Raw genomic sequence first — 13,125 nt, 5'->3', positions numbered from 1 at the left:
TACACTAAGAAAGGATTTTTCGAAAAATTCCTCCACGGGAAAAGCGTTATACATTTATAATAGATACATTTTGAGCCACAACAACGCATGGCAGTTTCTGCTAGTTTTAAATATATTGAGAGTTATCAATTTCTAAATTTTTTTCTGTCTACTTTCACTGAAAATTTAAAAAAATGATAATTATTATTTTTAACAGATATGGATATTTAAAATTATACAAAAAGGAAACAATATTCTAAAATTTACTTATTACACAGTTTTTGTAATAAAACATATCCTTGCCAAAAAATTTTATTAAATATAATTGTAATAATTAAATAAATTTTTTTAAATTTTAACTTCTAATAAAACATATCCTAACATAAGCTTTTTAAATAGAATACAAACATGTTGACTAAAAAAAATAATCTACTTCATCATATTTGAAACGTTCTTGATGATACGATAAAAAATTAAATCGATTCGAAGAAGTAAATTAAAAATATATGTCAAAGTGTATCAGATGCTTACAAGAAATCTTGTGATAAAAATAAAATATAACTCAAAGTGCATCGAATCGCTACAATTAGTATGTTTATAAAATATTATATGTATTTTCATAAAAAATAATTTTTTCCGTTACTTCAAAAGACAACAAACACAAGATAAACTCATTTAAATCAAAAATTACTAGCAGGAACATCTGAAAATGAAATGTTTTATTTAATTAAACTCAACCAATGTGCTCATTTAAAATTTGGAGTTCTATACAAAAAACTCATCAGTACAACGACTATTATCTGAACCAATCTACAGGTGATTGGTATCTAGCTGTTCTTTGGTGCCATGAGCTATCCTGTTCCTAGAATTGCAATTTTACAATCTCAATACCGAGCAAATCATCAGGCGGGGCTCGAGATTAACGGTGACATTAGTGGCAACAACGTGGGAATCATTTTGTCTTCAGTTTTGCAAATTAAACAAAGAGTGAATATAAGGCAGGTGTTCATGTTTACTCCATTTTTGTTCGTACATTTGTTGAGAAATTTTTCAATTAAGACTAAGTACAAATTGGAAAGTTAGAATCACGTTTTGATCTGAACACAAGGTGATGAGACCATATAGAAATTATAGCTTTTCCTATAACTTGAAGCTCTTCTTTTGCACACGACAGAATTATAGGCTTTATAATGTATTCCTCCTACATTCCTATCCTGGGCCGCAGTATATAATATCTTGTACACTCATTCCATAACTTATCATACGTTTGTATCTCTCCATATTTGACATTTCTTGGTGACAGCTGAGAGTTCTATTCTGAAAAATAACTATTGACAGATTGAACTTGGCCAGTATAGGGCTAAACGTAGTCATTTTATTGTAAACAGAAGATTTGGGAAAAAGAAGTGCAAAAATAAAATCGAAGCATCTCTGTTCTTGCTCACAACCATAAAGTTGCATCACAAAAGGTATGAAGAATATTACAGTATAAAAACACTTAAGCTCTTTGATTTAATGCTTTTTGAAAAATAATTTTTGAAAATGCATAAAATCAAATAACAAGAAACCAATTGCATGCGAATGTATTTATTAAAACAGAAACATATGATACAGTCATGCAACGTGCTTCTTTTGTAACACAATAACACAAAATTGATATCACGCAGTGTAAAAGCAAGTAAAGCAGATAAAAATTTACAATTAGAAAATGTATTCAGTTTCAGTTGAACTTGTCTATCAAGAATCACAAAAAGACCAAAAAAATTCCAGATAGACAGGTGTCGAGATGTACAGATTATTATACAGTAAACAGTAACAAGTGTGTTCGATTAAAGTGTGTTTTTATTAATACAATAGAAAGTAGAGTACATACATGTTTGGAGCATTATATTATTTAAACTTTTTTCACATATGTTATCAAAAATAATTCATAAATTGTTTTTAATTCCTGACTTTTTTCAGTCAATGAGAAGCAAGTTCATCAGTGGCCACATGGATAAAACTACAGAAAATTAGTTTTCCATTATTTTCATCATGTCAACTAGCTTGGCTTTCGGGTTTACTTTACGTTTCTAACACCTAAACAGATGCCACTTTTATATATCTGATAGAAACTCCTTCTGTTGACAGATCGCCCAAATATCATATCACTGTAAAGAAATTCGTCAAGTCAAACAATGAGCCAATCAGAGAAAAATAGCGTTAAATGCAATCGTTTACAATATTAAAAAAGATGTTTCTCATTTACAATTGACGCTATCAAAAAGTCACCAAGCAATAATATTCCAACTTCCATAATTTTAGTTGTTCGGGTATCCGAAAAATATTACTTGATTTAAACATGAAAAATGTAATAACTTTACGCTGAAAATGCAAAGAAAAATATAAATTTTAAGATAAACAGGTTTTCGTGATAAACACGTTTGAAATAGCCAAGATCAAATGTATTTCAATATTAAATTTCTTAAAAAATTAAAAAAACAGTATTATTTCAAGTTATATGAAATTCTAAAGTTCAATGTTACAGACAGAAAAATTGAATCATTTTTTCCTACATTTGGAGCAGTGAAAGTTTAGAAAATTCACATATTTTAAAAAAATACTATAGTTATTAATTTACATTTTAATTAAGTTTGTTTAATATAAGAGTTCGTATTTGGGCGAAAAGTTTTGAAAATTTTTATTGCACATCAATGAAAATGTGATTAAATATAAATTTTAATATTAAGAAGTGTAGAGAATATATTCAATGTGTTATAATTACTAGAGTTTTCTTTTCTACTTTCCACAACAGAAGGTAGACATTTATAATATAACATCAATCAAAATTGAAATGAGGCAAGAATAGGTACTACTGAGTACAAAGAAATAATTTTCTTTCTGAAACGCTGTACTAAATACAGAATTTAATTACTACAAACTCCAGAAGATAAATCTACATATTATAAATTATCATTGATTAAAATCTTTTTGACTTAGCGTAATAGCCAGTTACCAATTCGCCAATAAAAGAAAGAAGAGATAATATATATCCAATAAGAAGAACAACGAAACTTCCTGCAAGTTCTTCTAGCTTTAATGGGTGAACTTTATCCTTATCTTCATGCTGACTATAATGCTCTTTTCCTACAATATGTTGTAGAATTCCAACCTCAAATAAACGAGTTATGCTGTAATAAAGAATGTGTAATACAATCAGAACATATCTATAATACAATTGCAAGAGAAAAATTAAAATTACAGTAATTTTATGTTCTTACATTTTGTTGATTGATCTTTTGTATGGAAAATCTTTTCTAAGCAAATATCCTGATAGAATGGACTTAAAATTATCTTCACTCAGTGATGATTTGCCTTGAAATAACAACAAAATTCTTCCTCTCGCAAACATCTCTGTCGTAATGAAAGCGTAACGTTCATTTTTCATTTTTGAAGCTATAGCTGATGCACTGTGTGTTAACATATCAGGATTTCTTTCCATGAAGTCTATTAATATTTCTGTATCAGTTGATTTTTTTCCCTGAAACAAAATATATAAAATTAACCATAATTATTATAACTGTGCAAAACTGTTATATTTAAATAACACTTCTATACACATTAACACTGTTTATACATTGAGAATAGGCCTATAGTTTTCATTTCTTGTGGTAAATAGTGAATTTCAGTTAAGCCTCGGATTCGGACGCCGCGCTTTTCGTACAATTTCGTTCACGAACAAAATTTTAAGCTTATATTTGACTCCTATTACCGTACGAAAAATCGGTTGCAGGACAAGCTACTCTGCCTATGATAAAGTCGACGGCTCGACAAATCAGCAACAAGACTACCGATTCTAAAGTTAGTGACACCGAGATCGCCTCGTGTTACTATATGTTGCGACACGAATCATCGATAACGTTGCCATTTAAATTAGATTTTAATGCGTGTGCGAGAAAAATAATATTTCCTCTTTTCGGTAAGCGTAAAAATCGAATCTAAAGAAAATTAAAAAAAAAAAAAACTGCGTTTTGGTGTTTTTGAAACCGTGCCAGTAATTTTTAGTAATTGGAACACAAATCAATTATTGTATTTATTCAGACACTTGGCAAATCAACTGAATAAAATTTAATGATGTCATTTGCCAAGTGTCTGAATAAATACAATAATTGATTTGTGTTCCAATTACTAAAAACTGCGTTAATTTAATTTTACGTAGTATAAATGACATTCAAGAATTCGTGTTTAAATTAAATTAAATAAAAAAAATTTATTAATATAATATTATATATTATAATATTAATAATGAATATATAATAATACAGTGGGTGATCCGTTAATGAACAAATCGGATAACGAACACTTTCGCGAAAGATTTTTATGATCGGACAATGAACACTTCACTGAACAAACACAAGAAGAAGCAATGTAAAATAACGAATACCGATTGGTCTCCCTTTGTCTTCAGGCAACAATTCGAAACTTTTTGGAGAGCGAGAGACGTTGACATTGACGTTCAACCCAGAATATACTGATCGGATAGTATTCCCCAAACTTTGAAACTCTCCCTTGTAATTCCAGCCTTTTATATTTCTCATAGAAACAATTCTTTTATGTTTTTTTCTGAAAAAGCGGATTTATGCCAATATCTGCTATTAAAGATCTTTTGAAGAAGTGGGAGGATGTCAGAACAACGGTCTTAAAATGGCATCCAAACCAGGTTGAGGTTGAGCTTAGGGATCTCTACAATTACAATAGTAATTACTTCTGAAAAATCATGAAGAAGACAGAAAAGCAANTTCCAAATTATGAACATTAAGTGTCCTCCACATATCCTTGTGTAAAGATATTTAACACATATTAAATAACAAAAATTTATTACTATAATATTATATATTATAATATTAATACTTATTTTTTATTAATACTACATAGCTAGTTAATTATAACAGAAATAATAATTAAATTATTATAATAATCAAAACTTTCTTCCTGAAACCGAAACTAAAACTAAAATAAAGATTAAAAATAAAATCGAAATTAATTAATTAATTAATTAAAATTTAAATTAAAGTTGAAATTAAATCAATTGAAATACAACATTTCGGAAATTGTAACTAAACAACTTGCTTCTCCTGTTGATTGATTTCGTTGACTTTCATCTTAGCAGACAGAATTGAGTCTTTATTTATAGTGTTAGTTTCGGTTGTCGATGACAAAATGTATTTTGTTTAATTTATGTATAGAATAAATATATAGAAATTATATTATATATAATATTACATTGCATTTGTAAATTAAACACAATACTTTCTGTCGCCGACAACCGAAACTAACCTTTATAAATACAGACTCAACTCTGTTTGCTAAGATGAAATACAAGCAAATAAATCAACACGAAAGCAAGTAGTCTAGTTACAATTAGGCAATTTAATGCATGAAATATAGCTAAATAGGTAAACGGACTTTGTTTTGGAGATCGGGAACAAATTAATCCATTTCGTATTGCTTCTTACGTAAACATTTACTCCTTTATTAGAATAAATCGGTTTTAAAACAACTGTTAAAATCGAGTTAATTTCCAATCCCAGGGTTTGACTCTATTAAAATAAAAAATAAAATAAAATAAAATAAAACAAAACAATTCAAAGTAATTGAACAAAAAGAATTTTCTTGGGGTGTACAACATACGTAAAAATCGTAAGACATAAAAATAAAAGCTGCAGTATTCTTAGTTTGATTAACTAGAATTCGTTACAAGATTTCATTTAGAAAAATATCTCATTTACAATTGTGAACTTTTGATAGAAAATAAATAAGTTCAAATTTAAAATGTATGGAGCAATAAAAATCACTAGAACATAAAGAAAGTGAAAATGAAGTTTTTATTTATATCTAATTACTGTATTTCTATACCTATCACAGAATAAATTTCATCTCATAATTTTGACGAAAGAAGTTAAAATTGTATAATTTGTTAATCATAATCAGCACTGATATAAGTAGAAAATATAATTTCAGGTTTGAACAACAAAATTTTCATATGAAGTCTGCAGCTTTCAACTTTAAAAAATTAAAATAAAAACAAGAGCTTTTATATTAAAATGAGTACAATATTTTCTGTTAAGTTTCAGCCATATTTTCAGAAAATAATCCATAAAAATACATAATTTTACTAGGTATCTCATTACATCGTTTTCTTTACATTTGATAATATTTCATATACTGTAANGAATTTATATAATATTATATATTATAATATTAATACTTATTTTTTATTAATACTACATAGCTAGTTAATTATAACAGAAATAATAATTAAATTATTATAATAATCAAAACTTTCTTCCTGAAACCGAAACTAAAACTAAAATAAAGATTAAAAATAAAATCGAAATTAATTAATTAATTAATTAAAATTTAAATTAAAGTTGAAATTAAATCAATTGAAATACAACATTTCGGAAATTGTAACTAAACAACTTGCTTCTCCTGTTGATTGATTTCGTTGACTTTCATCTTAGCAGACAGAATTGAGTCTTTATTTATAGTGTTAGTTTCGGTTGTCGATGACAAAATGTATTTTGTTTAATTTATGTATAGAATAAATATATAGAAATTATATTATATATAATATTACATTGCATTTGTAAATTAAACACAATACTTTCTGTCGCCGACAACCGAAACTAACCTTTATAAATACAGACTCAACTCTGTTTGCTAAGATGAAATACAAGCAAATAAATCAACACGAAAGCAAGTAGTCTAGTTACAATTAGGCAATTTAATGCATGAAATATAGCAAAATAGGTAAACGGACTTTGTTTTGGAGATCGGGAACAAATTAATCCATTTCGTATTGCTTCTTACGTAAACATTTACTCCTTTATTAGAATAAATCGGTTTTAAAACAACTGTTAAAATCGAGTTAATTTCCAATCCCAGGGTTTGACTCTATTAAAATAAAAAATAAAATAAAATAAAATAAAACAAAACAATTCAAAGTAATTGAACAAAAAGAATTTTCTTGGGGTGTACAACATACGTAAAAATCGTAAGACATAAAAATAAAAGCTGCAGTATTCTTAGTTTGATTAACTAGAATTCGTTACAAGATTTCATTTAGAAAAATATCTCATTTACAATTGTGAACTTTTGATAGAAAATAAATAAGTTCAAATTTAAAATGTATGGAGCAATAAAAATCACTAGAACATAAAGAAAGTGAAAATGAAGTTTTTATTTATATCTAATTACTGTATTTCTATACCTATCACAGAATAAATTTCATCTCATAATTTTGACGAAAGAAGTTAAAATTGTATAATTTGTTAATCATAATCAGCACTGATATAAGTAGAAAATATAATTTCAGGTTTGAACAACAAAATTTTCATATGAAGTCTGCAGCTTTCAACTTTAAAAAATTAAAATAAAAACAAGAGCTTTTATATTAAAATGAGTACAATATTTCCTGTTAAGTTTCAGCCATATTTTCAGAAAATAATCCATAAAAATACATAATTTTACTAGGTATCTCATTACATCGTTTTCTTTACATTTGATAATATTTCATATACTGTAAGAATGGATAATATTCTCTATTACAATCTATACTAAATTATATATTTTGTAATTATATTTTCAGCACTTTATAGTATATAGGCTAATGTACGACTAATATTTTAATATAGATCGCAAAATTTCAAAAATAAACATTGGATATTATATCATGAATTTGCTTAACTTTTAAATATGAGGAAACTTCTCTTCCTGAAAATGTACCACAGAAATATTCTCCGAGTTTCACGGCAGTGGCTAATTCATTTATGGTTTTTGGAACCGGTTCATAAGAAGGTGTAGTCAGAAATGAAATTAATATTCCAGCATAACCAAATCCTAATACAGAGGTTGAAAAGAGGCAAATTCCGATCGATAATCTTGAAGAACAATCTGTTGTATCGCTCAAATTAGTTCCTAAAAATTGTTGAAAAACATTAATGTATTCATATGGATAATCACAAAAGTACACTTGGCATATTTTCATACAAACCTTGCATGGAACATGATGCAATCAGGAACAACATAGCTCTCTGTATTGTCCAAAAGTTTCTGGTTTTCTTTATATTTTGTCCATAGTTTATTAACTTCGACAAGATGATTCCAAGAAGCACCATCGAAACTCCCAGGGCAATCCAAAGCTGATATATTGATATTAATTTTTACATATGAAGGAAAATGAATTTATATCAATATTACCGTTGAGTATTAGGACGTTATTTTAGAAATACAAATTTCAAATATTTTCATCATAATTTCAAGAAATATAGAAAATATAAATAAACTTGCAATTTTTAAAATTAAGTAATAATGATAGCTTGCTTTGTTTTGTAAATGTTACCATAATTATCCCAATGATGAGCACCAGTTTTTCAAAACATCTTTGTCAGATCACGATGTAATGTATCCTGTTTGATATCATACACAATTCGAGAATTGAATGATAACTTATTCTTGATTTCTAAGATCTAATAAACAGATCTATTTTAAATTATAGCTAATACTACCGTAAATATTTTACAGTCTATTTCTGGTGATCACCTTGTGTCCCGTGTTTATGTAACTGTCTTAGGTTCAGTTTAAAATAAATACAGAAATTCAAATTTGAAGTTTATTTTCTCAGAAAAATGAACTATATATTTATAAATAAATATAAAAATAGATTACAGGTAATCCCCGTATAACACGGCACTTCTATAGCACAGATTCACTCTAACACGGTTCGAGAATTGGTAAAACCCCCCCGTTTAATACGGTACTGTTACAGCACGGATTCTGACACGGTTCGAGAATTGGGTAAAACCCTCGTACAACATAAAATGTAATAAATTTTTACATACTTAAGTAATAATAGTTCACGAAAATTATTATTTTCGTGAACTATTAGTACTTAAGTATGTAAATTTTCTTTTTTTGCCTTCTGTCGATACACATGGTCCTTCTCGAAACTTGTTTCAGTGTTGCCAGATCTTGACGCTTCTGATCTTGATGTTGCCAGATGTTTTTCCCTTACTCCATACTTGCTTTCTTCTTCATAAGTGCTTAGCACCATATAAGGAAATTTATAAAGATTTTTTAACTAGAAACAAGCAATCTAAAATTACATACTTTTTGAAAATGGTAAAGCATGGATCTGAAGATAATGCAGAAAAATGCTCAGAGGATAAGGTTAACTTGCCAAAAAGAAAACACTCTCGGTTAATAGTGCTTTTAGTGATGACGAAGAAAACATTGTTTAATTTATATTAATATGTATCACTTAAGAAAATTTTAATAAACATATTGCTATTATATTTTCATAATTAAGATAATGTTTTTTAATTTTTGGAACCTAACCCTCCTTTTCGTACTAATTTTTTGTTTCGGATAACACGGCAATTTTTTGGAACGTAACTACCTTGTTATACGGGGGTTACCTGTATATTATAAGAAATAATATAAAAGTAATTATGACATTATATTATTACGTACCTGGATAAACAATCAATGATAAGAATAATTTTATAAATTTTGGAAAAACAAAGACGTTTGGCTGACCAATTGAAACAATATGCTGTCAGCTCTATATAATCCAAGTTCATACATTGTCATTAATTACATACAACTTAATCTTTCCAAAATAAATAAAAATAAATAAATGGAGTGAACTGGTAATAGAAATACAAAAGATATAATTTAGCATCTTGCAAAGAAATGTGATTTTATATGCAAAATTACACAGACGGTGTTGATTATTTCTTTCTAAGCATTTACGGATGCGTTTCTCTAATTCAAGCTAAATTCGTATTAATCTGTCAGATGTTATCTACCTCACTTAACTTCCAATGTTTTTCTTTAGTGATTGATGTTTTGCATGTTTTTCAGATGCAACAAAATCTTTTGGCACACACTTGTACACAATAATGATTATTATTTCTATTAAATAATTAATTTAATTTACTATATGTTGTTTCTTGGAGTAATAATGAATAAAATTTCAGGCTTTAAGTGTTTATCGAAGCACTTAACTGAACAGACATATCCCCTTCTTCTTTACTATAAAAACAATCTACTCCAAGCAACTAAATGTTTAATTGAGCGTTCAGTAATTTCATATCTAAAAATTAGAACGAGAAACATATTATAAAAGTTTAGAACTATAGTTTGAAAAGATTATAATATTCGAACGTTCGTCTACATGTGTTTCGAGGTTTATAACGTTTTTCTCGATACGAATTTCAGTTCATTACACAAATAAAAAAATGATATAAATAAAATTAGAAAAATATGTAGAAAAATAAATAATGTTATATGAATATTATATTATAATATACAGTAGAGCGTCGATTTTCCGAATCAATTGGGGATTGGGGTTGTCCGGATAACTGATTTACGTACGAAAAAATAGTTTAACGTATCCGATGTCGAAATTTTTCTCCGTTGCGTGTCGCTTTGCGTTGAATTTTCGCCGATGTTAAACCTAACAAAAACTATTGTATCGTTAAAAATTATTTTTTTATTTTGTACAAACAAAATAAATATATTTAAAAATATAAAAATAATAAAAAATTATACTTCAGATGTTAATTTAGTATCAAAAACTTAAAATATTTGAGTAGCCCAAGACATAGCCAAAGATTGAAGCGCCATAGCACTAGCGAAAATTTAAATTTGCGGACTGGAATTCTTTCGGATGATTGACTTTCGAAAAATCGACGCTCTACTGTAATTACAATAATATAAAAATCTAATATAGTATATTATATTATATAAATACTGTATACAGAGAAAACTAATTGAAAACTTCATATAAATCTGCTTTAACAATACACTAATACACCCAAAAATGGCACATAAAACCTTTTAGCACAATGTAAATACTGTATACAGAGAAAACTAATTGAAAACTTCATATAAATCTGATTTAACAATACACTAATACACCCAAAAATAGCACATTAAACCTTTTAGCACAATGTAAAATTAGTTATTTCAAAACAGAGAGAGAAGGAGTTTTCATCTATTTCATGATTTGTAGTCATCCCATAATTTAATATTCTATTTACATTTGAAAGGATGTTTGAAAATTTTACTTACGAGATCAAAGACAACATATATATTGAGAAGGTGGTATTATGGAATCTTGCAGGTATTATGAAATTTCTCCATTTCAAACTGATAATAAAGGTAAACTGTAGTGGATTGTGGCTGAACTGTACTAGGCAGACATCCATAGCAAGGGGAAAACCCGTTTCACTTCAGTTAAACGGTTGTCTGTATTGAATCAGCATATTTGTGTTTTTCGAAATTCGAAAGTTTTGAATGCTAAGTGAATTTAATTATTTCTAAAATATAAATCGTGTAGTTGTAGGTTCACTGGTGCATGTATTCCGTTCCAGAGACTTAGGTTACATATTGTTTTGTGTGGTGTTCACGTTTTTTAAAATTTGGTCTTCACAGACATAAGTTAATTCAAGATGGCGATGCGTAAAATACAGACCCCATTGGTGCTTTTAATATGGAACCCGTCTAACTTTTGTAAAAGTATGTGGTAGATGAATGAAAAAAATAGAAGGAAAATGAGAAAAGTAAAAATAGATACCTAATACTATAGGAGCATTATATTTGTAATTTTGGTAAATGATTAGCTTCTTCTTTGTACATTTCTTTATTACAGTATTATTATTATTAAATCATTTTTTCGATAAAATACATTGAGGTAAATAATTTTGCAATTATTTAACATTCTTTGCACTTTTCTATTTGTTTTTGGATACATTAAAGCATTTTTGAAAACATACATTAAGATTCCATATTACCACTCAATTTTCCCTAAGCCTACTTTTTGACGTTTTGTACAGAAGCCTTCAAGCACCATACTTATAGTTACACTAGCAAAAAATCTAATTAAGAACATTTAGTTTAATATTTACCACTACTTTTCGCACAAAAAATGTGGGTGTAGTTATGATACCTTGTTTACAATTCACTGTAATGAAAATGGGGTTCCATAGTACCACCTTCTCCTCCACAGTTTATTTGCATCACGTAAAATATTTCATTTGTTTGATGTAAGTACAGTAGAGCATCTATTATCCGACCCCCGATTAACCGTCACATCGGTTAACCGACCGTTCTAGTCGGCAAATTCAAATGTCCGCTAGTGATGTGGCGCTACAATATTTGGCTATGTCTTGGCTACTTTAATAGTACTTTTACGTGTTTTAGCTGGCAACACTGGATTGATCATGAAAGGGAGCCAGAATTTAAACGAGGCATAATTTTCTAATTTTTAACGATACAATAGCGACGATTATTATTTTAAAAAAAATTTTCTTAGGCTTAACATCGATGAAAATTCAACGCAAAGTAGGTTAATAGCGATATACTAATATACTAATTACATGAGATATACTAATATACTATATTAATAATGTATTTTTTCATATTTTTCGGTTATCCGTTTTTTCAGTTATCCGACCAACCCCAGTCTCCAATTGAGTCGGATAATCGATGCTCTACTGTATTATTTTAAAAACTAAATTGAAATCGGCAAATATCCCAGTGCTCTGTTTTCTTTGCGATTTCCCCATAAGTAAAAGCGCAGACATTAATAAACTTTACGCTTTTCACTTAGAGTTTCTCAGTTGAACAAATATGATTTTTCGCTTTAAAGATAGTGTTTTATTATGTTCCTGAACGATTGGTATAGCTCAAACATAAGTTCGAAAAAAGTCGTATTTATTATAATGGCATATGGTTTCTTTATGAAAAGATATAATTTCCATTTGCTATTAATGATCGTTAAGCAAAGTTTTTAAATATATCTCACGAACATACCTGAAAACCAAAAGGTCGAGTAACAGTTTTCCAATCAGATTTTAGTTTTCTTTCTGCTACAATAAATTTAACAGGATGCACCAGTATGACTGGTGTGTAATCCACTGGAATGTCGCTTTGTAAAATTAGAGGAATACCAGTAATATCTGCAACCTAAACAAATATATTAACGAGAAATAATTCAGCATTTTTAGTAAATAAAATATTAGAATATTTATATTTAGTGTTTACTATTAAAGAAATAAACGATAAAAATATTTTAAATTTATGAAATTACTAAATTTA

General features: G+C 27.8%; 1 protein-coding gene and 1 long non-coding RNA gene across 2 annotated transcripts; both read right to left on the bottom strand.

Moving 5' to 3' along the window:
- Positions 1 to 2,238: 2,238 nt before the first annotated feature.
- On the bottom strand, positions 2,239 to 5,519 carry LOC111626365. Its single transcript, XM_023369711.1, has 4 exons — positions 5,425 to 5,519; positions 3,240 to 3,499; positions 2,975 to 3,149; positions 2,239 to 2,343 (listed from the first exon to the last, which is right to left on the bottom strand). Exons 2-4 carry the CDS (start codon positions 3,458 to 3,460, stop codon positions 2,239 to 2,241), a joined length of 501 nt encoding a protein of 166 aa, XP_023225479.1. The 5' UTR covers positions 3,461 to 3,499; positions 5,425 to 5,519.
- Positions 5,520 to 7,801: 2,282 nt separating this feature from the next.
- LOC111626366 lies at positions 7,802 to 9,631 on the bottom strand. The gene is made up of 3 exons (XR_002756879.1): positions 9,493 to 9,631; positions 8,015 to 8,162; positions 7,802 to 7,938 (listed from the first exon to the last, which is right to left on the bottom strand). It is a non-coding gene; the product is annotated as an uncharacterized LOC111626366 (long non-coding RNA).
- Between the last annotated feature and the right edge of the window lie 3,494 nt (positions 9,632 to 13,125).

The sequence above is a fragment of the Centruroides sculpturatus genome, unplaced genomic scaffold, assembly GCF_000671375.1.
Source record: "Centruroides sculpturatus isolate CEXI.00-Female unplaced genomic scaffold, Cexi_2.0 scaffold26, whole genome shotgun sequence".
NCBI lineage: Eukaryota > Metazoa > Arthropoda > Arachnida > Scorpiones > Buthidae > Centruroides > Centruroides sculpturatus.
Note: the sequence above shows the minus strand (reverse complement) of the source record. Positions and strands in the feature narration are given on the sequence as shown.